At 34.7% G+C, this 20,766-nt stretch overlaps 1 protein-coding gene across 1 annotated transcript; it reads right to left on the reverse strand.

Annotated features, from left to right (window-relative positions):
- Positions 1-7,108: 7,108 nt before the first annotated feature.
- On the reverse strand, positions 7,109-19,078 carry LOC123666283 (cyclin G). Its single transcript, XM_045600446.1, has 9 exons — positions 18,917-19,078; positions 16,394-16,509; positions 15,957-16,084; positions 14,148-14,326; positions 12,176-12,278; positions 11,179-11,288; positions 10,752-10,877; positions 10,162-10,250; positions 7,109-9,405 (listed from the first exon to the last, which is right to left on the reverse strand). The coding sequence occupies exons 1-9, from the start codon at positions 19,061-19,063 to the stop codon at positions 9,324-9,326; spliced, it is 1,080 nt and encodes a 359-aa protein (XP_045456402.1). The 5' UTR covers positions 19,064-19,078; the 3' UTR covers positions 7,109-9,323.
- Positions 19,079-20,766: the final 1,688 nt, after the last annotated feature.

Consider the following 20,766-nt stretch of genomic DNA (forward strand, 5'->3'; position numbering starts at 1 on the left):
TTAGATTTATACAATTGTTTTGCTTTAATGAAATAAAATTAACTTGTATGTATATGAAGATTACAAATAAAAATCTGTTGTAAATATTATGCTTTATTTCTAAGAGTAATTTAGTTTTTATTTTAGGATTACTTCGTGTCAAAATAAAGATAAAAAAAAAACATTAATTTTAAAAATTTTATAAGTCGCATTAAGTTTTTTGCATAATATTTTTGGCGCCATTTTGCGTCGTTGACATTTATTCTTTATTAAAAATGATTGAAGAACATTTTTCTTATAATGCAAACTAGTCCTGAACAAAAAAATATATTACAAAAAATATATTTTTTATATCCACATTTTAAATATAAAAAATATATTTTTTAAATTATTTTCGCAATTTGTGCCAACTATAAAAAAGGTTGTAAATCTTTTTTTTTTTTTCAATTCAAATGTGTTATATAATCTTAGTCATAATAATTTTAATTACATTGAAAATGACAAATTTGCACAGCTTCGACAATAAATTTTTTGTTATCATAAATGTGTTTTTTATTTTTTACTCTAAAAGTACTTGTATTACTATATTACTGTTAAAATATTGGTAGAAACTAAAAACATATTTATTTATTTCACCCGTGTTAATTTGAGGGACAAACGTATATAATAAAATAGTATATATCATATAGCCTTCCTCGTTGAACGATTAAATAAACGAAGAAAACAACAACTTTATTCAAATAGTAAAGTCTGCAAAGTAGAACCGGCAAGAAACTTATATGTAGGTACTAAAAAATTAAGTTGAAGTTAGAAAATCGGAACAATAAATTCCTTGTGGAAAAAATCTCAAACCATAAAAAATAATTAATAATGATAATACGATAATAATAGTGATTATAATCCGAGCAAGATAACGTCTGCCCGCCTTGTCGGTCTGCTATTTCATTTCAACATCTATTATATAAAATTCTCGTGTCGCGGTTTTTGTAGTTAAACTCCTTCGAAACGGCTTGACCGATTCTCATGAAATTTTGTGTGCATATTGGGTAGGTCTGTGAATCGAACAACATCTATTTTTATCCCCCTAAATGTTAAGGGTAGTCCACCCTAATATTTTTTTCAATTTTTTGATAAATTCTTTATTTTTTATTTCATTATAATTTGGCGTTGAAAAATACATACAGCCCTAAATTTTCACCCTTCTACCACCAACACCTATTTTTAAATAGCGTTTAGCAGCGAGACAACATTTGCCGAGTCAGCTATATATTAATATTGTAAAGCTGAATAGATTGTTTATTGTTTGCTTAAACGCGCTAATCTCAGGAACTACTGGTCCGATTTGAAAAATGCTTTCAGTGTTTAAATAGCCCATTTATCGAAGAAGGCTAGAGGCTCATCATCATGTTAAGACCAATAGGAGCGGAGTCCACGTGGACGAAGTCGCGGACAGAAGCTAGTTTTGTATAAATAATTGTGTTTGCTCGCAAACGAAAAAAAAAACCGACTTCAATTACATCGACAAGTAATACAACGTAGATCGACGAAAAAATAGTCAAGCAACTACGCGTTATCAAAGATTACTCAAAAAGTAGTTATCAGATCTCGATAAAATTAGTATGTAACCACATGATTAACATCAGCTTTCGATTAAATTAAACATTATCAAAATCGGTACACCCAGTAAAAAGTTATTGCGGATTTTCGAGAGTTTCCCTCGATTTGTCTAGGATCCCATCATCAGATCCTGGTTTCCTTATCATGGTACCAAACTAAGGATATCCCCTTTCCAACAAAAAAAGAATTATTAAAATTGGTATATCCAGTAGAAAGTTATGTGGTATAATACAACGTAGGTCGACGAAAAAAGCGTCAAGTAAAAACGCATTATTAGATATAACTCGAAAAGTAGTTGTTAGATCTCAAATAAATTTAAATGGGACCAATTGGCACATAAAACCTTTCGATTAAAACAAAATTTGTCGAAATCGGTCTACCCGGTCAAAAGTTCTGATGTAACATACATAAAATAATTGTGTTTGCTCGCAAACGAAAAAAAAACCGACTTCAATTACATCGACAAGTAATACAACGTAGATCAACGAAAAAATAGTCAAGCAACTACGCGTTATCAAAGATTACTCAAAAAGTAGTTATCAGATCTCGATAAAATTTATATGTGACCACATGATAAACATCAGCTTTCGATTAAATTAAAAATTATCAAAATCGGTACACCCAGTAAAAAGTTATTACGGATTTTCGAGAGTTTCCCTCGATTTCTCTAGGATCCCATCATCAGATCCTGGTTTCCTTACCAAGGTACTAAACTTGGGATATCCCCTTTCCAACAAAAAAAGAATTATCAAAATCGGTACATCCAGTAGAAAGTTATGCGGTATAATACAACGTAGGTCGACGAAAAAAGCGTCAAGTAAAAACGCATTATTAGATATAGCTCGAAAAGTAGTTGTTAGATCTCAAATAAATTTAAATGGGACCAATTGGCACACACCACCGTTCGATTAAAACAACATTTGTCGAAATCGGTCTACCCGGTCAAAAGTTCTGATGTAACATACATAAAAAAAAAAAAAAAAAAAAAAAAAAAAAAAAAAAACGAATTGAGAACCTCCTCCTTTTTTGGAAGTCGGTTAAAAAAAAAAAAAAAAAAAAAAAAAAAAATACAGTCGAATTGAGAACCTCCTCCTTTTTTGGAAGTCGGTTAAAAAGAATCTAAAACGTATGTACGCGCATAACTTTTGAACGACTGCCTCAAATTGGATAATACTGTTTTGTTATGTTACGAACACAACATTGTTTGGATAATACTGTTTTGTAATATAACAAAGTTTTTCAAAAACCAAAAAGTCAATATATTCACAAAAATAATTGTGTTTGCTCGCAAACGGAAATAAACCGACTTTAATTACATCGACAACGTAGGTAGAGGAAAAAATAGTCAAGTAAATACGCGTTATCAACGATTACTCAAAAAGTAGTCATCAGATCTCAAACAAATATCAGCTTTCGATTAAAACAAAAATTATTAAAATCGGTAAATACAAAGGTGCTAAGATATGACCGGCCGACAACCCACCGATCGGGGCTACCAACCTTTCCTCTACTTAGCCACTACGCTAGCGTAACAAACTACCCTGACTACTCTTGACTACCTTGGAAAAAAATCTCATAAACCATGGACAAATGGAAAATTTTGTTTGCATTTGTCCATGTTTGACGTCAGAGATGTTAGTACTTAGTAGAATTGTCAGTATTTGTATACCGGGAGTGGTCAAACGCCTGTTTGTTTTACGAGTCTGTGCATTATTTATTCACTATAATTAATAAAACAGTGCTTCATATCTCTCGATGACGTATTACCTTTATATCATATAGCTTGGAACAGAGGCGCGCGCAATACTTGATCATTATTTTGCTGCGATGTTATTTTAAACTGCGATATCTCCTGAGATACTCATTAAAATCGAATTATGTGAATATTAAATACTTGTGATGAATAACGTATTTATTTAGATAAGGATTAATATCATGTTTATAAAAACATCTTAGCAAATAATGCATTCTTTTAGAACAAACTTGGTTAGCATAAAAAAGGTTTTGTTGTGAGCCAACCTTACAAGATAGATATATGCTGTAGCGGACTTTTTTTTTAACCGACTTCCAAAAAAGGAGGAGGTTCTCAATTCGACTGTATTTTTTTTTTTTTTTTTTTTTTTTTTTTTTTTTATGTATGTTACATCAGAACTTTTGCCCGTGTGGACCGATTTCGACAAATTTTGTTTTAATCGAAAGGTGGTGTGTGCCAATTGGTCCCATTTAAATTTATTTGAGATCTAACAACTACTTTTCGAGTTATATCTAATAATGTGTTTTTACTTGACGCTTTTTTCGTCGACCTACGTTGTATTATACCGCATAACTTTCTACTGGATGTACCGATTTTGATAATTCTTTTTTTGTTGGAAAGGGGATATCCCTAGTTTGGTACCGTGATAAGGAAACTAGGATCTGATGATGGGATCCCAGAGGAATCGAGGGAAACTCTTGAAAATTCGCAATAACTTTTTACTGGGTGTATCGATTTTGATAATTTTTACTTTAATCGAAAGCTGATGTTTATCATGTGGTCACATATAAATTTTATCGAGATCTGATAACTACTTTTTGATTAATCTTTGATAACGCGTATTTACTTGACATTATTTTCGTCACCTTACGTTGTATTATACCTCATAACTTTTTACTGGGTGCACCGATTTTGACGTTTCTTATATAAATTAAAAGCTACTATTCGTCACGTGGTCCCATTCAAATTTAATTGAGATTTGATTAGTAATTTGTGAGTTATATCTAATATTGCGTATTTACTTGACGGTTTTTTCGTCACCCTACATTGTATTATACGTTATATCTTTTTACTGGGTGCACTGATTTTGATCTTTTTTGTATAAATCAAAAGCTAATACTTGCCATGTCGTCCGTTTTAAACATGATTGAGATATAATGAGCAATTTTTGAGTAATCTTTGATGACACGTATTTACATGACGATGTTAAGACGACTGTGGTCATGTTCAATACTTTGCCACAACGCCATCTATCAAAATTTAATGAAATTACTTCGTTGACTATCGATCAAATTACAATATTCCACTAGAGTAGAGAGTAGCAGTTTATTCGTTATAAATATATTTGTGCTTTTAATTTTTGAGTTATCGCTAATACTGGGTATTTACTTGGCTATTTTACGTGCCGACCCCGGAATGAAAAAATTGAACAGTAAAATCTACTGAACGAATGACCTTGTTAGAGATGGCGTTCAGACGTTTTCTAATAACGCAATTAGGTTCTGATAGATGGCGTTATTAGATTCATTTATTTACAATTTGATATAGTAATAATATATTTCTCAGACTAGTAAGCCTTTTTGTGCCTATTTAGACAGTTGATCTGAAGGGGTAAACTCCAGTCGTGCATCGGAGCTGTGTGAAAACATGAACAGTACATATTTTTAATAAAAAAGACATAAACCGTAATTCAATATAAATCCGCTTCAACTAAAAAACCCGCCGTAATAAGCGATGTCAGCGCTTCGCGCGAATCGACGACGGGCCTTTTATGAAATTTCTGCCTACAATCGCTAACAAAATGTTAGAAATAACAGTAGAACATTACATAATTCTACAATTTTATAATGTCGCGTTATATGGAATATGAACAAAGTATTACTATTTTTTCATCGATCTACGTTGTATTATTTGGAACTTTTAAAGAGGATCAATTCTGTCATACATGATTTTTGCGAATGTTTTCACAGTGCACGAAGCGGAAGCTCTCAAAAAGAAAAAAGAACCCCCGATTTTGAAACATTCTTCATTGGTGCTCCGCTCGTTTTGGGCTTAGCGTGATTATATATAGCTTATAACCTTCCTCGATAAATGAGCTATCTAACACTAAAAGATTTTTTCAAATCGGACCAGTAGTTGCTGAGATTAGCGCGTTCAAACAAACAAACTCTTCAGCTTTATAATATTAGTATAGATGAAAGAGCCCTTAAACGAGCTAGTGCACTTGCTTACCACCAGAATAGTCACCGATTGTATAATTCCCAATGTTCTTTTCAAGAATGTTTAGTTTGCCCGTATTAAAAAAAAAAACAGCTAGTTACATTTTAGTATTTTTTATTTATCAAATGTTATTAGCATTTTAGACTTTTAAGTTTCGAGGATAAAAACAATTTGACAACCGATGTTTTGTACTGTTTTACAATTTGATGCTAGTAGAAATCAATAATCAATAATTTATGGATTTATTAATTGATTCGGCCAAACATCCCACAGCTGGTCATAGATCTCTTTTTCCATGTTGTGGGATGATGACAAAGAGGATCAGAGCTTATCCACTACGCTGCTCCACAGCCGGTTGGCGGATATATTCCCTAGTATGAGTAACGATCGGTATCAGGTAATTTATCTGAGGTAGGACACAGCAGAAAATATACTCAAAAGCTGGAGCAGTCCGACTGCTTAAGTACCTCGACCTTACAGAAGATCATAGCTAAATAATATTGTTTACAATTAGTAACGTGTTCCTATTATGGTGAATAAGGTGACCAGAGCTCCTGGAACGATTGAGGGTAGGATCGGCAACGCGCTTGTGATGCTTCTGGTGTTGCATTTGCAAGCGTCTATAGGCTACGGTAATCGCTTGCCATCAGGCGAGCCGTACGCTTGTTTGTCGACCTAATTGTATGAAAAAAAGGTATTTATGATAACAACCTTGGCGGACAGGTTAAGTACCTATTCTCCGATAAACGGTCCTACGTAATTAAACGCTACATCAACACTGTGTATTTGAGATATGGTTTTATGTACCTTTAAATATACGATTTCGCAATTAATAATAAAAATAAATTTAGTGTGTATTAAAAAGAAATTCAAGCTCAAGCTTATTATGGATACAGGATTACGTAAATGATAAAGATATGTTGACTTAGTAACGCTGTATTTCATGCAAGATATTACTAATTTTGTATTCAGTTTTATTTTTTATAGAGTAACTGCAGTTTCTTATCGGTGCTCTGTAGAATTTACATTCCAAATGGGTTGTAGCTTCACTTTCAACCATAAATAAATAAAATAATTTTAATTTTTAAGATGACGATTCGAAGGTGCTTTTGAAGCCAATTTCAATAAAACTATTTTTTAACCCCCTCTCTCGCCGTGGCTGTCGCAAGAGGCGACTAAGGGATAACACAGTTTCACTACCGCCTTGGAACTTAAGCCCACCGATGGCGGGATAACCATCCAACGGCTGGTTTTGAAATACACAGGCCGAAGACGGGCAGCAGCGTCTTCGGTGCGACAAAGCCAGCCCTGCGGTCACCAACCCGCCTGCCCAGCTTGGTGACTGTGGGTAACATACGAGTTCACGTCATTTTTGGCGCGAAGTTGTAAGAGGCCATGTCCAGCAGTGAACTGCGATAGGCTGAAGTGATTGTGTGTGATTTTTTAATTTTGATTTTATTGCATCGCACATGCCGTGTGACTTAATTTCCCGCTACTTAAAAAAAAAAAGGATTAAAAGGATAAATAAAACAAAATATATCAAGAGACGTAACTATTGTTTATTCTCTAATTCGAGATTTCGATTTCTTGCACAAGATGCCTTACAGTAAAATTATAACTATTAAAATTCAGGCACACAATTATATCAATTTCATAAATGCAGACACAAATACATTGAACTTTAAGATAAAATAAAACAATATTATTTATATAAAAGTGAACTATTACGGCAAGATTTTGAGCGATTATATATTTCTTTATACAAAATATTGATTTAATTATGCAGCGCTAAATAGTCCACTTACGTAAAATTACAAATATGGTTGAAAATGTTGGGCCTCGAGAAAATATACGATTGTGAAAACTGTGTAATTTATTTTGATGTAATATTAACAAATATAATTAACGTATATCTTCTAAATATGTCAGTGTCAGGTTTCTTGTAAATATTCAAGACTGTTCAGTCTGTCTATTCGCAGTAAGTATTGTAACACAATTATTAGATTATGTATAATTATATTTGTTATACATCCCTAATATTATTCATAAGATTGTTATTAGTGTGATTATCAATAAAAATTTAAAAATAAAAGATTTTATCTTGCTTACCTTTAACGTAAACGCACCGTTTCTGAATTTTTTTTTTTTTTGTTAAAATTAGCAAATAAGGAAACACACTACACATTTTTTTGTTTTTTTTTTTTACTACAGAAAAATTGAGATCATTTTTTTTTTACATTTTTTAAAAATTTGTAATTTTTTTTTTCGTTTATCGATTAATTATCACTAACTAATGTAATGTATTACAATATATTAAAATGAAAATATTATTAATTAGATAATTGCGAAATTCCAACGATACAACAAAATTAATAATTTCGAATAACTTAAACGAAACTCAGCGAGTTAGTCAGTGTAATAAAGAAGTATATATTTAAAAATTAACTATTTTATCAACTATAATATCATAATACTAATTTTATTTATGTTTTTTTAATTACAAAGAAAAAATTTCGGTGGATATATATTTTTTTTTTACTTTTTTTCTTAAACACTCATTCTATGCGACACATACACTTACGTCTATAAAATATGGAATTTTTTTTTCGTTTTTACAAAAATCATCACAGTACGAAAGCTATGAACGGGTGACATTCCCGCCAAAACTATTATTTTCTCTTAAAAAGTAAAAAATTACATTAATAAAGCTCTGGGTTCTGATAAAATGGCGGCAAACCATCGCTCTCGCCGATGTTAACACAAACCTTACAAAATAACGCTCGAATCATAAATATACATTACCGCGCAAACACCCATATGCTATCTCTCTCTAACTCACATATATCTGCATCGCTCTCTCGTTCACACACCAATGCTATACGGATGACTTTTTCAATTTCGGACTGGATCTTTTTATATTTTATTTTATTGAAATGAAAAATAGCTTAGAGAAACCTAAGTACAGCCTAATCCCCGAAAAAAAGCTACGGTTACACATGTACTTTTTATTAAAGTTCTTAACTAAAAATCTTTGACTCTATTTTTTCTTAACTAATTAAAACAATACTTGTGTAATCGTAGTTTTTTTTTTTTTTTTTTTTTTTGAAATGCAGATCACGTAATTTTGACTCGATTCAAAAGTGGGATCTCTAAAAAAAATTCACCTCGATACTTATATTTCGCTAAAAATTTAACTATGACTAATAATTAGATAACGGCAATTGTGTGATTATTGTCATTTACATAAATAAAGTTAGATGTTCCAGTAAAAAACTTTTCATTTCGGAAAATTTTATTCATAATAATTATAATTATTATTAATAAAAATTATGCCTTGTCTATTATCTAATTATTATGTCGGATTCGTGTTTCCGCAAAACTCGCGAAGTCGTGAATAGCTACCGATGATTAGAACGTCTTAAATTAGTACAGCCAATGTATTTTTTTTTTTCTACATCTGTCAGCCTCTGTATTATTTATAGGCAGTATTTTTTCTTTTTTTTTTCAAGTGTCTTGCTGGCCAGTGTTTTTTAACTTTTATTCTCAACTCTATAAAACGTTGACAAATACATGTCGCTTAGTTGACAATGACTGAGAATGGCAGTCAAGTTTTCCTTCAATATTTTTCTACCTAAGTTTTTCTTCTCGCCAAACGATGGTAACACTAGCATTTAGCATTAACGCTATTTTTTTTTTTCTTCAACGGTAAAAGGTAGCGGTACTTCAGTCTTCGCGGTTTTTTGGTTCATATGGTTCAGTTATTACAGTAGACGGGTAAGACGGGGCTTCGAGGCCAGTCCGAGGTTTCTTCGCTTTCGCTGCTTACGCTTCCTGTTCTGCAGACAAAAAATTTAACTTAAGAACTAGTAAACGCAACATATCAAATACTCATTATGACTTACTGCTACTGGCTGACGCTCTGTCGAGTCGAGGGTTCGATCCCCGCATGGGACATATGTTTGTTTTAGCCATAGAGATGTATGTCGTAATCTAGATGTTGTGTATCTGCTGTTTCGGAACTCTGATGCAAGATTCACATTTTCCAAGAAGACTTGAGTATGAACTGTTCATTTCATAACATGCCAGATGAAATTGATCACAGGTCCATTATTATTTAACAAATATTTGTCTGGGACACATCACAAAAGTGCTCATGTCCTGTGTGAAGGATTATTAATGCATTTACTTTGTCCTATGACATTTAATTTATCAAACACACATTCCTATTAATATTCTTTCGAAATCTATACAAATAAATAAAATTGTAGTGTCTGTTTGTGATATTGAAATAACCGCACTTTACTAAAATGCATATGGATGTATACACGGAACACACCAAAATAACATTTTTAGAATTTTTGTCTGTCTGTTTGTTCCGGCTAATCTCCGAAACAGCTGAACCGATTTTGGCGGAACTTTCACTGGCAGATAGCTGATGTAATAAGGAGTAACTTAGGCTACTTTTATTTTAGAATTTTATTTAATTTATAAATCTGAGAACTGAACAATAACTTTATTCTTAGATTTCCACACGGAAGAAGTTGCAGGCACAGCTGGTATTGCCATATAAAACAAATGAAATAATAAATTACCTATTGCGCTTCGGAGTGGAGTCGACAGCGAAGTGTTGCTCCTCAATGGTTGGCAATAGGGATGTCAAGCGGTCAGTGGGGCGTAGCACCTGGTTCGAAAAAAATTAAAACATATTACAAACTAGTTACGCTTGATGGTATCCCCGGTTCACTTTTAAGATGTGGACTAATCTGGATAAGTATTAACTCGTATACCACTCCCTATGGGTTGCATGTTGTCAAGTAGTCGGGTGGTCGGGTGTTCGGGTGGTCGGGTGTTCGGGTGTTCATGTGGTCGGGTGGTCGGGTGGTCAGGTGTTTGGTTGGTCAAGTGGTTGATTACTCAAGTAGTTAGTAAAATGGTCGGATAGCCAAGTTCTTTAGCCAGTTATTTGTGTGTTTCGAAATTCGTGTGGTCAGATATTTAGTTGGACAATCGACTAGTCTGTTACTGTAGTGGTCTGGTATTCTAGTAATCAGAGAGTTAAATGACCGAAAACTTATGATCTAACCTTAAGGTCGGTAAATCGTTTGGTCGGATAGTCTTGTGGTGGTATAACCGTATGGTCGGAGTCGTGTCGTCGCCATCCATTACTCGTGTGTATATTTACCTTGAGTGTTCGCTCGGAGAGGCGCCACACGAGGCGTTGCCTCTGGGGCGCCGCTTGACGCGCTTCGTAGCGCGCCAGGACATCTCTGACGTGGGCGCGAGTGGTCACGAGGGACGCGTCCGACATCTGGTGTGGATAATTGTACGATTTTAATATTAAAAATATTACACTGAATATAATTTTGTAAAATATAAAAAATAATCAAGAACCAGTTATATGAATGTACATTATTTTGTACTGTTTATGTACATTATTAGTTATTGTCTTTTGTATTGCTACACTTAAAAATCTTAAACATAATTATATATTTTTTTAGATTCAATAACAAATTGATAATCATTATTTATAATACTTTTAGATTGGAAAGAATATTTAAAAGAAAAAATGCATATGTACAATACAATTTCAAAAATATCTAGGTACTGACGTTGCAGTGAGCTTGCAACTGTGCTGCGAACTCGTACAAGTAGTAAGCGTCGTCGGAAACTGGCGCTCCGCCCTCAGCCGCCTGCCGGCTACGTTCCACGAGGTGCTTCTCTGTAACATTACGGCATTAATTTAATATTTGATTTTTACATTGACTTAAACAGCAGAAGTAAGTTTTATTTTAATATTTGACATTAATAATTTATATAAAAGATTTTAATAAAAGAATTTTTTTTACCTAATTATTATCTACTTCCAAAAGTTACTATTTTCAGCTCTACTAGATCGAGAGCCCGCGAGGGCTAGACTTTCAACATTTCATAAAAGCTGAAAATTTCTCAGCACATGCTCCCAATAACGGTAGAAGCAATGGCGAAATATGAAGATTAACCCACAATGGCTTTGGCAGAAATACCATGTATAAAGGTGTACTGTTTTATTTATTATTATCTATACAAACCCGCGTCACATTATTTGTTCGCAATGGACTCCTAAACTACTTAACCAATTTTAATTAAATATCTATCCATTCATCTATCGATCCAACTTAAAAGACAGACTATATTTTATTGTGATATATGTAATTATTATAATTCAGAAAAAAAAGGCGGTAACGAAGTTTGCCAGGTCAGCTAGTTATACACACTAATTAGAGTTATTGATACATTAAACTAGCTGACCCAGCAAACGTTGTCTTGCCGCTAAACGCTATTTAAAAATAGGGGTTGATGGTAGAGGGTTGAAAATTTAGGGTTGTATGTATTTTTTAATGTTGTATCATAAAAAAAATAGAAATTAAAAATTTTGTCTAAAAAATAAAAAATAAAAATTTAGGGGTGGACTACCCCTAACATTTAGGGGGATGAAAAATAGATGTTGGCCGATTCTCATAGATACCGGATAAGCACAAAAAATTTCATCAAAATCGGTCAAGCCGTTTCGGAGTATGGCAACGAAAACTGTGACACGAGAATTTTATATATTAGATATATGTTTACCTAATTGGTGGAAGACAAGAACGAGTGCTAGTTCACTGGTACGAGCGTTCACACACTCCGCGTCGCACACCGCTATCTCCACCAAGTTGATCAACTCATTCTCCTATTAAAAAAAAAAAAAAAAAACATTTTATTACTTTGTTATATAAACATTTTTAATGTTATTGTCATTACTATCGTCTTCTACTATCTTTACTGTGTGCATAGGTTTATAATATAAGACTTAGATATATTTATAAGTATGTATTTTTAACGTTGTATATGGTAAGCTAGGACAGGGTCGGCAACGCGCTTGCGATGCTTCTGGTAGTGTAGTACACCTCTATGCCGCTTTATTCTTATTCATGTCCTTTTTCTAAGGGTTGTCTGGAAGAGATCGCTCTTTAGCGATAAGACCGCCTTTTGTTCATTTCTTTTTTTGTTAATAACAAATTATTATATAATAAATATTAACATTATTATTATTATTATTTCTCGCTTGTTTCTTTTTCTTTTATGTTCATCATTACAGCCTATAAAGTCCACTGCTGGACATAGGCCTCCAAAGTTTACGCTAAAAATAACGTGAGCTCATGTGTTTTGCCCATAGTCACCATTCTGGGCAGGCGGGTTGGTGACCGCAGTATTGGCTTTGTCGCACCGAAGACGCTGCTGCCCGTCTTCGGCCTGTGTATATCAAAGCCAGCAGTTGGATGGTTATCCCGCCATCGGTCGGCTTCTTAAGTTCCAAGATGGTTGTGGAACCTTGTTATCTCTTAGTCGCCTCTTACGACACCCACGGGAAGAGAGAAGGTGGCTAAATTCTTTAGTGCCGTAGCCACACAGCACTTCTTTTATGTTACTAGTATTGTTTTTGGTTGTACAATATATTTGCATTGTATTGTATTGTAGTGCAGGCGTCTATAAGCTACAGTATTCGCTTACCATCAGGGGAGCCGTACACTTGTTTGCCGACCTACTTATATTTAAGAACAATACGCTCATGACTATTAAAAACGTCGGATGTTAAAAACAGCAACTTTACAGGAGAGCAATTCAAAGTGTAAATTGCGTGTATCTTTTTACTTATTTTAAGCAGGATGATGAAATTTTAAAGTTATGCTGTACAGGCTATTTACGTTTAATATTATTACTAGCCGGTATTTAATGTGTAAATATGAGAAAAGTCACTTGTTACATTTTTATCAGATTAGGACTAATAGGTACTGATTTGTCAGAAGTACTACAACTGAATAATATATGCATAATTGTGTTTGCTCGCAAACGAAAAAAAATACCGACTTCAATTACATCGACAAGTAATACAACGTAGATCGACGAAAATAAATAGTCAAGCAACTTCGCGTTATCAAAGATTACTCAAAAAGTAGTTATCAGATCTCAACAAAATTTATATGTGACCACATGATAAACATCAGCTTTCGATTTAATTAAAAATAATCAAAATCGGTACACCCAGTAAAAAGTTATTGCGGATTTTCGAGAGTTTCCCTCGATTTCTCTGGGATCCTATCATCAGATCCTGGTTTCCTTATCATGGTACTAAACTAGGGATATCCCCTTTCCAACAAAAAAAGAATTATCAAAATCGGTACATCCAGAAGAAAGTTATGCGGTATAACACAACGCAGGTCGACGAAAAAAGCGTCAAGTAAAAACGCATTATTAGATATAACTCGAAAATTAGTTGTTAGATCTCAAATAAATTTAAATGGGACCAATTGACACACACCACCTTTCGATTAAGACAAAATTTGTCGAAATCGGTCTACCCGGTCAAAAGTTCTGATGTAACATACATACATAAAAAAAAATACAGTCGAATTGAGAACCTCCTCCTTTTTTGGAAGTCGGTTAAAAAAAATACAGTCGAATTGAGAACCTCCTCCTTTTTTGGAAGTCGGTTAAAAAAAAATACAGTCGAATTGAGAACCTCCTCCTTTTTTGGAAGTCGGTTTAAAACAAAGCTCACCGGCAGCGCGACGTCGCGCAGGGCCAGCGAGTCGGCGGCGGCGAGCACGAGCGCGCGCAGCAGGCGCGCCCAGTGCAGCGCGCTCACCGCGCAGCGCGTGGCCAGCGCCAGCTTGTCGGCGATGACGCGCGACATGCGCGCCACGTCGCCCGCCGTGCACGCCGACTGGGACACCGACACTGCGGACATATTACATTATTCATTCATATATTCTAAGAAGTCTTATATTAAATATAATTGTTTGCTTAATCGATATTTCGACACAACATATTATACAACATATACAACGTATGTAGACGAAAAAATAGTCCAATACATTATCCAAGATAACTCAAAAAGTGCTAATCAGATCTCAATCAAATTTAAATCGAACTACAAGACAAGTATCAGTTTTCGAATAAAACAAGAATCATCAAAATCGGTACTCAGTGAAAAGTTATGCAATATAATAAAAATAAAAGATTTTTTTTTTTACCTAATTATCTACTTACAAAATTTACTATTTTCAAATCTACTAGATCGAGAGCCTAAACGATCGAGCCTAGACGACGAGAGATCGAGGACTAGAACTTCATCATTTTATAAAAGCTGAAAATTTCTCAGCACATGCTCCCAACAACGGTAGAAGCAATGGCGAAATATGAAGATTAAATCGGTACATCGGATAATCGGATCAAAATCGGTACTCAGTGAAAAGTTATGCAATATAATACAACGTAGGTCGACGAAAAAGTAGTCAAGTAAATTCGATTAAAACAAAATTCATCGAAATCGGTCCACCCAGTCAAATGTTCCGAGGTAACATACATAAATAATTGTGTTTGCTCGCAAACGAAAAAAAAACCGACTTCAATTACATCGACGAGTAATAGAACGTAGATCGACGAAAAAATAGTCAAGTAACAACGCATTATCAAAGATCACTCAAAAGTAGTTATCAGATTTCGATGAAATTTAAATGTGACCACATGATAAACATCGGCTTTCAATTAAATTAAAAATCATTAAAATCGGTACACCTAATAAAAAGTTATTGCGGATTTTCAAGAAGTTCCCTCGATTTCTCTGGGATCCCATCATCAGATCCTGGTTTCCTTATCATGGTATTAAACTAGGGATATCTTCTTTCCAACAAAAAAAGAATTATCAAAATCGGTACACCTAGTAAAAAGTTATTGCGGATTTTTAAGAGTTTCCCTCGATTTCTCTAGGATCCCATCATCAGATGCTGGTTTCCTTATCATGGTACTAAGCTTGGGATATCTCCTTTCCAACAAAAAAAGAATTATCAAAATCGGTACATCCAGTAGAAAGATATGCGGTATAATACAACGTAGGTCGACGAATACAGCGTCAAGTAAAAACGCATTATTAGATATAGCTCGAAAAGTAGTTGTTAGATCTCAAATAAATTTAAATGGGACCAATTGGCACACACCACCTTTCGATTAAAAGAAAATTTGTCGAAATCGGTCCACACGGGCAAAAGTTCTGATGTAACATACACAAAAAAAAAAAAAAAAAAAAATACAGTCGAATTGAGAACCTCCTCCTTTTTTGGAAGTCGGTTAAAAAAGTACAATCGAATTGAGAACCTCCTTCTTCTTTGGAAGTCGATTAAAAATTTTAGAATCGCGCCGTGACCGTCGGTGGTGACGGCCGAAACGTATGAACTTCATTAAACTTCAACTGGTAAGGCACAGGAGGATGTATCATCTCAAAATTAGGAAAACCCTGTCGGGGGGGACCTCGACCTTACAGAAAATCGCTGTAGAAAACATAGCTAGTGTTAGCAAATTGTTCACTTACCCAGTTCTTCAACAGTGACGTTACGTGGCTGTTTTGTAACTTCGGCATACTCGTCTATTGCTATGTTCATACAGGAAACGGTGATACAGGGAACGTGGCATGGTCGCACCTTCATTTTTGTTAGGAAGCTGAAAAATTAAAAAAAATTGATTGAGAACTTTTTTTTAATTTAATTTTTCTAAAATGAATATGAAACAGGAAAAGGCAATCCAGTATAATTTGATAATCAACCTTTATATTACACTGAGATATTGCAAAAAATCTAAAATATTTTATTGTATTCAAATTTTTCTCATATGAACATACCAAAACTTTAGTTCAGACTTGTTGCTAATATGATTTTGATGTTCCAAAGACAGATTATTATAATATACTTCCTTGGTCGAATAATTGACTCATTGGTTGGTTAGTTGTTTGGTTGAATGGTTGAAACTCACCGATCAAACAGATTGATAGCACCGATGAGCACGTCAGCCGGCAGATCGAACCATACTTTGAGACAACGAAGGACATGGGCGGCGCCATCACGCGCTCCCGTTGTCACTTCACCATTCTGAAAGGGAATTGGATTTTTAGACTTTTTTTATTTATTGTAGAGATTTATAGGTAAGAGTTACAAGGCCTTAAAGATTTCAATTTTTGGAATTCAGTTTGCAAATATAAATTATTGACACTATCTGCTCGAAAGTGGAATTAGACAGCAAAAATTAAAATCATATCATAAACATAATTCTATCCTTTGGATATTGTTAAACGTCAGCAGCCTGTGACACAGGCCCTAGGAATACTTAATAAAATGTACATTTATGTCTTTAATTCTTTGGTATATTACGTGTAATTTAAAAAATTGGTCTGCAACTCAAAAACTAAAATCCTTAACCACATTTCCTAATTTTTTTGAACGTTCTCTAACATTTCGTTAAGATCTGACTCCAGCCATACATTTGCATATTTCGAATGTCGTAATTCCGTATGGACGCCGTGTTTACTAAACGTCTACGCGATTTCAACAATGTTGCGAAACGAGATTGTTGTTTCGCACATCTCAATTATGTTGTAACTTATACGTTTCTATGTAGTATATGACTTGAAACTACCATTAAAAATAATCTACGTACATTTCATAGTTTGGATGGACATTCGTTACTCAATGTTGCCAGAGCAATCAGATAGCATTGAAACTTGGTATGGACCTAGCTCGAGGCTTAGAATAAAAGGGGCCTGTTTTTTTTTATGTCACTAGGTCGGCAAACAAGCGTACGGCTCACCTGATGGTAAGAGATTACCGTAGCTTATAGACGTCTGCAACATCAGAAGCTTCGCAAGCGCGTTGCCGACCCAATCCCCAATCCCCCCAGGAGCTCTGGTCACCTTACTTACCAACAGAAACACAATACTGCTTGAAAACAGTATTATTTAGCTGTGATCTTCTGTAAAGTCGAGGTACTACCCCAGTCGGGCTGCTCCATATTTTGAGCAGGAAATTTCTGCTGTGCCCTACCCCAGATAGTTTTACTAATAGTAGATAAGGTTATTTGACCTATAACGGTATCCGACAATTAAATTTTTTTGATTCATTAGTCTTTTATAATCGAATTGTACTATATTGATGAGATATTATTATTTGCATATATCAATATTAAAGGTCTAAATGGCCTATTCTACTTCGCTTTGTCAAAGTCCATTTGTAATTTATTTGCAGGATAAACTATACATAACTGGTGAAACCGGCCCTTAGACTAGCTTTCCATCTAGTAATTATTAGAATTTATAATATTACACGGATAAAACGGCAATGCGTAGGTAGTATATTATATTTTTGTAGAAAAAAAAACCTAATTTCGAGATTATACAATGTAATATATTAAAAGATAGATCTATGGTACTATTAAGGTCAGTCTTACTAGGAAACTGATCGTCAACCTGCCCACCTTGGTTTAAGCTTGTCACGAAGTGAATATGGTATTTACTGAGCCTAAGTCGTTCTTCGAGTTTACTCTATAAGAATTATTTTTTCAAATGGGGTGTGAAAAAAATATGAGGAGTGAAATCTACTGAACGAATGATTTCGTTACGTTTTCGTGCGCCATATTGGGCTCCGGTAGATGGCGTTATTCGATTCGTTTATTTACCATTTGATATGGTGTTAATGTTTTTCTTAGACTAGTAAGCCTTTTTTGTGCCTATTTAGATATTCGATCTTCAGGAGAGTAAACTCCAGGCTAGCATCGGAGCTGACACAAACAATTTAATTATGTTGATAAGATTATTTTAATATAACTCAATTTTAGAATTTGTATGTGGTTTTATCTGATTTGGTATTTTAGTAAAACCAGCGTACGATCTGCCATCAGGTAAGCGGTACGCTAGGCGTCTTCACGCCTACAAAGCTAGAACCCAACACCTGCTGTCCACACAGAGCACTTCCAGTATCTTAAAGCTTCTGCTCGCCTCGCCCACGACAAGGACACAATAAATACTTGAGAACAGTATTATTTGGCTGTGATCTTCTGTCTATTGGGGCTTAGGGTTGCAACGGGCTTGCAATTCTCCTGGTTAACAGACGTTCATATAGAGGCTATTCGTAAATTATATATTACGCTAAACAAATTATACGATATTTTGATCCCTGCCCCGTCCATGTAAATGTTACAACATACCTACCTACATAACAACATACCAAACATACCTACCTACGTATGAAAAATTTATAAACTAGTAATTCAAATATCATGTTTTAATACTAACAGTTACGGTATATTTTGAAATGTGATGCCAAATTTAGAACCGCTCCCCACCCTTGTCACACATTGTCATACTTCGTCGATCCCTTATACCCCTCCCCTTAACGAATGACGCCATTTATGGATGGCCCCTAAGCTACCTTATCCGCTTACCACCAGGCAGAGCTGTAGAGCGCTTGTTTAGGTATGATGAAGTATATAAAAATATATATTTACCTCGCCATCGGTTGGCAGGCAGAGGCGCGGCTGGAACTTGGTCTCGAGCTGAAGATACTCGTTAAGAGTACTGTATAGCTGCCGTATATCGGTGCCGGATGTGGATGCGCCGTCAGCATCCGGGTGTCCCGCGCCCGCTCTCAACATGATCGGGCTTTGGTGCGAGCAAAGGGTGAATCGGCACCTAGATATTAAATTATTATTATTATTCACTGACACCGCTTTGGTGTCGTTTGTGTACGTGCACGGCGCCTAAACACCGGCGGTTGCGAGTTTGATACCCGCTTGGGATGGATATTACACATATATATTTGTTTTCGGACTGAGTGTCTGTCCTTGTTGGTCTTCCCTACCGTGCTCGTTAAGCTGTCGTTCTCGGTTGTTATCATATACACCTAACAGTGGTAGTTACTGATAGTAGGAAGTACATCCCGCCAACCCGAACGGAGCTAAGTAGTGGATTTAGCTCCTATCCATCTCCTATATGAGGGAAGGTAATACCTATATTTATAAGACTAATAACAAAAACAATCGTATTATTATTAGATACTAGCGACCCGCCCCGGCTTCGCACGGTTGGCACATATACATATAAGGTTTACACCTTATACTTATACATATAAACTTTTTTCTGCCGTTGCGAAGTTTGAAAGATCTAAGCATACAGACAGCGGGAACCGACTTTGTAATAAATACTATGATTATTAGTTTCGAATTACGTCATATCGAGGCTTTGCAATTACATTAAAAAACTATAGGTAAATTGTAAATCCAGGCTACTTAAAACAACTAAAAAATAGAACATAATTGTTATTACAAAGACACATGTAAGTTTAAATTGAAAGTTTCTTTGAACTGCAAGAACTGCTTTTAAATTTTAAAGAAATCTTTTGTTATGGAACCGTTATCTCAATTCGAAGCGAGAATAAACAGACGGCGCTCGAATCGAAATTAAATATTTATTTTTTCTAAAACACATGTTCGGATCGTTGACCTCGTTATTTACGTGATATATTCAGGAAAAGTTATGAACAGTATTCCTCGACTACGTTTGAACCTGGTTCAATATAGGAACAACTTTTTACTAATAAAATCATTTTCGATTTGAAGTTATATTCAAAACTTTAAAAATATAGTTATATGCACAATATCATAATACGCCTTATTTTAGTACAAAAGTTATGATTTTTTTTCTGAAGTTAACAAAAAGGAAAATATAAAAAATTACAACTTACCTTAGCTGATATCAGAGCAAGCACCAACTATGTTATTGCTAGCGCCGATCCCCCCGAAGCTCGTCGACCCGTCGGTTTGAGCGACCGGGCGCGGAGGCCTAATACCTGACAAGAGAGCTTTTCGTCAGAAACCAGCAGCGCTAGCCACTGATCTTTGACCGGGTTATACGGGGCTTTGGGTATATGGCAGATATGTGTGAATGAAATGGGTAATGAATTTATGAGATAGAACGAAGGTGGAATTTCTTGGGAATTTAAAGATTTTTGGTAAAATTTTAAAAGTAATATAAATTTATTGTTTTTATTGAATGGGAAATATCTTTTAGAGGATTTTAATTAGAGCTGGAGATTATGAAAGTTGAAGAGTGGTTCGGGGAGATGGTAATGTGGATTTTTCGTTAATTTGATGAATTTTAGAAGATTTTTGGATAGGATGTTTGAAAGGTGATTTAATATAGGTTACCGGGTACAATGTCTTGTTGAAAGACAATTGCCCAGCTGCCTTGAGCTCTCGGTAAACCGTCAGATAAGTACAGCAGTGGTTGAACACTACTGTAGGCCTGGTACGTCCCACTCGATTAACGAGACAGAACGACACTAAAACGGAAAAGTTTA

Source organism: Melitaea cinxia, chromosome 25 (genome assembly GCF_905220565.1).
Source record: "Melitaea cinxia chromosome 25, ilMelCinx1.1, whole genome shotgun sequence".
Taxonomy (NCBI): domain Eukaryota; kingdom Metazoa; phylum Arthropoda; class Insecta; order Lepidoptera; family Nymphalidae; genus Melitaea; species Melitaea cinxia.

Bases quoted from the DNA above. Each gene is read 5' to 3' on its own strand.
- LOC123666283 (XM_045600446.1), bottom strand. From the start codon at position 19,063: ATGTTGAGAGCGGGCGCGGGACACCCGGATGCTGACGGCGCATCCACA. The intron at 14,327-15,956 runs GTAAGTGAACAA...ATATGTCCGCAG, and splicing joins CGTCACTGTTGAAGAACTGG to TGTCGGTGTCCCAGTCGGCG. The intron at 11,289-12,175 runs GTAAACATATAT...GTAATGTTACAG, and splicing joins TCTTGTCTTCCACCAATTAG to AGAAGCACCTCGTGGAACGT.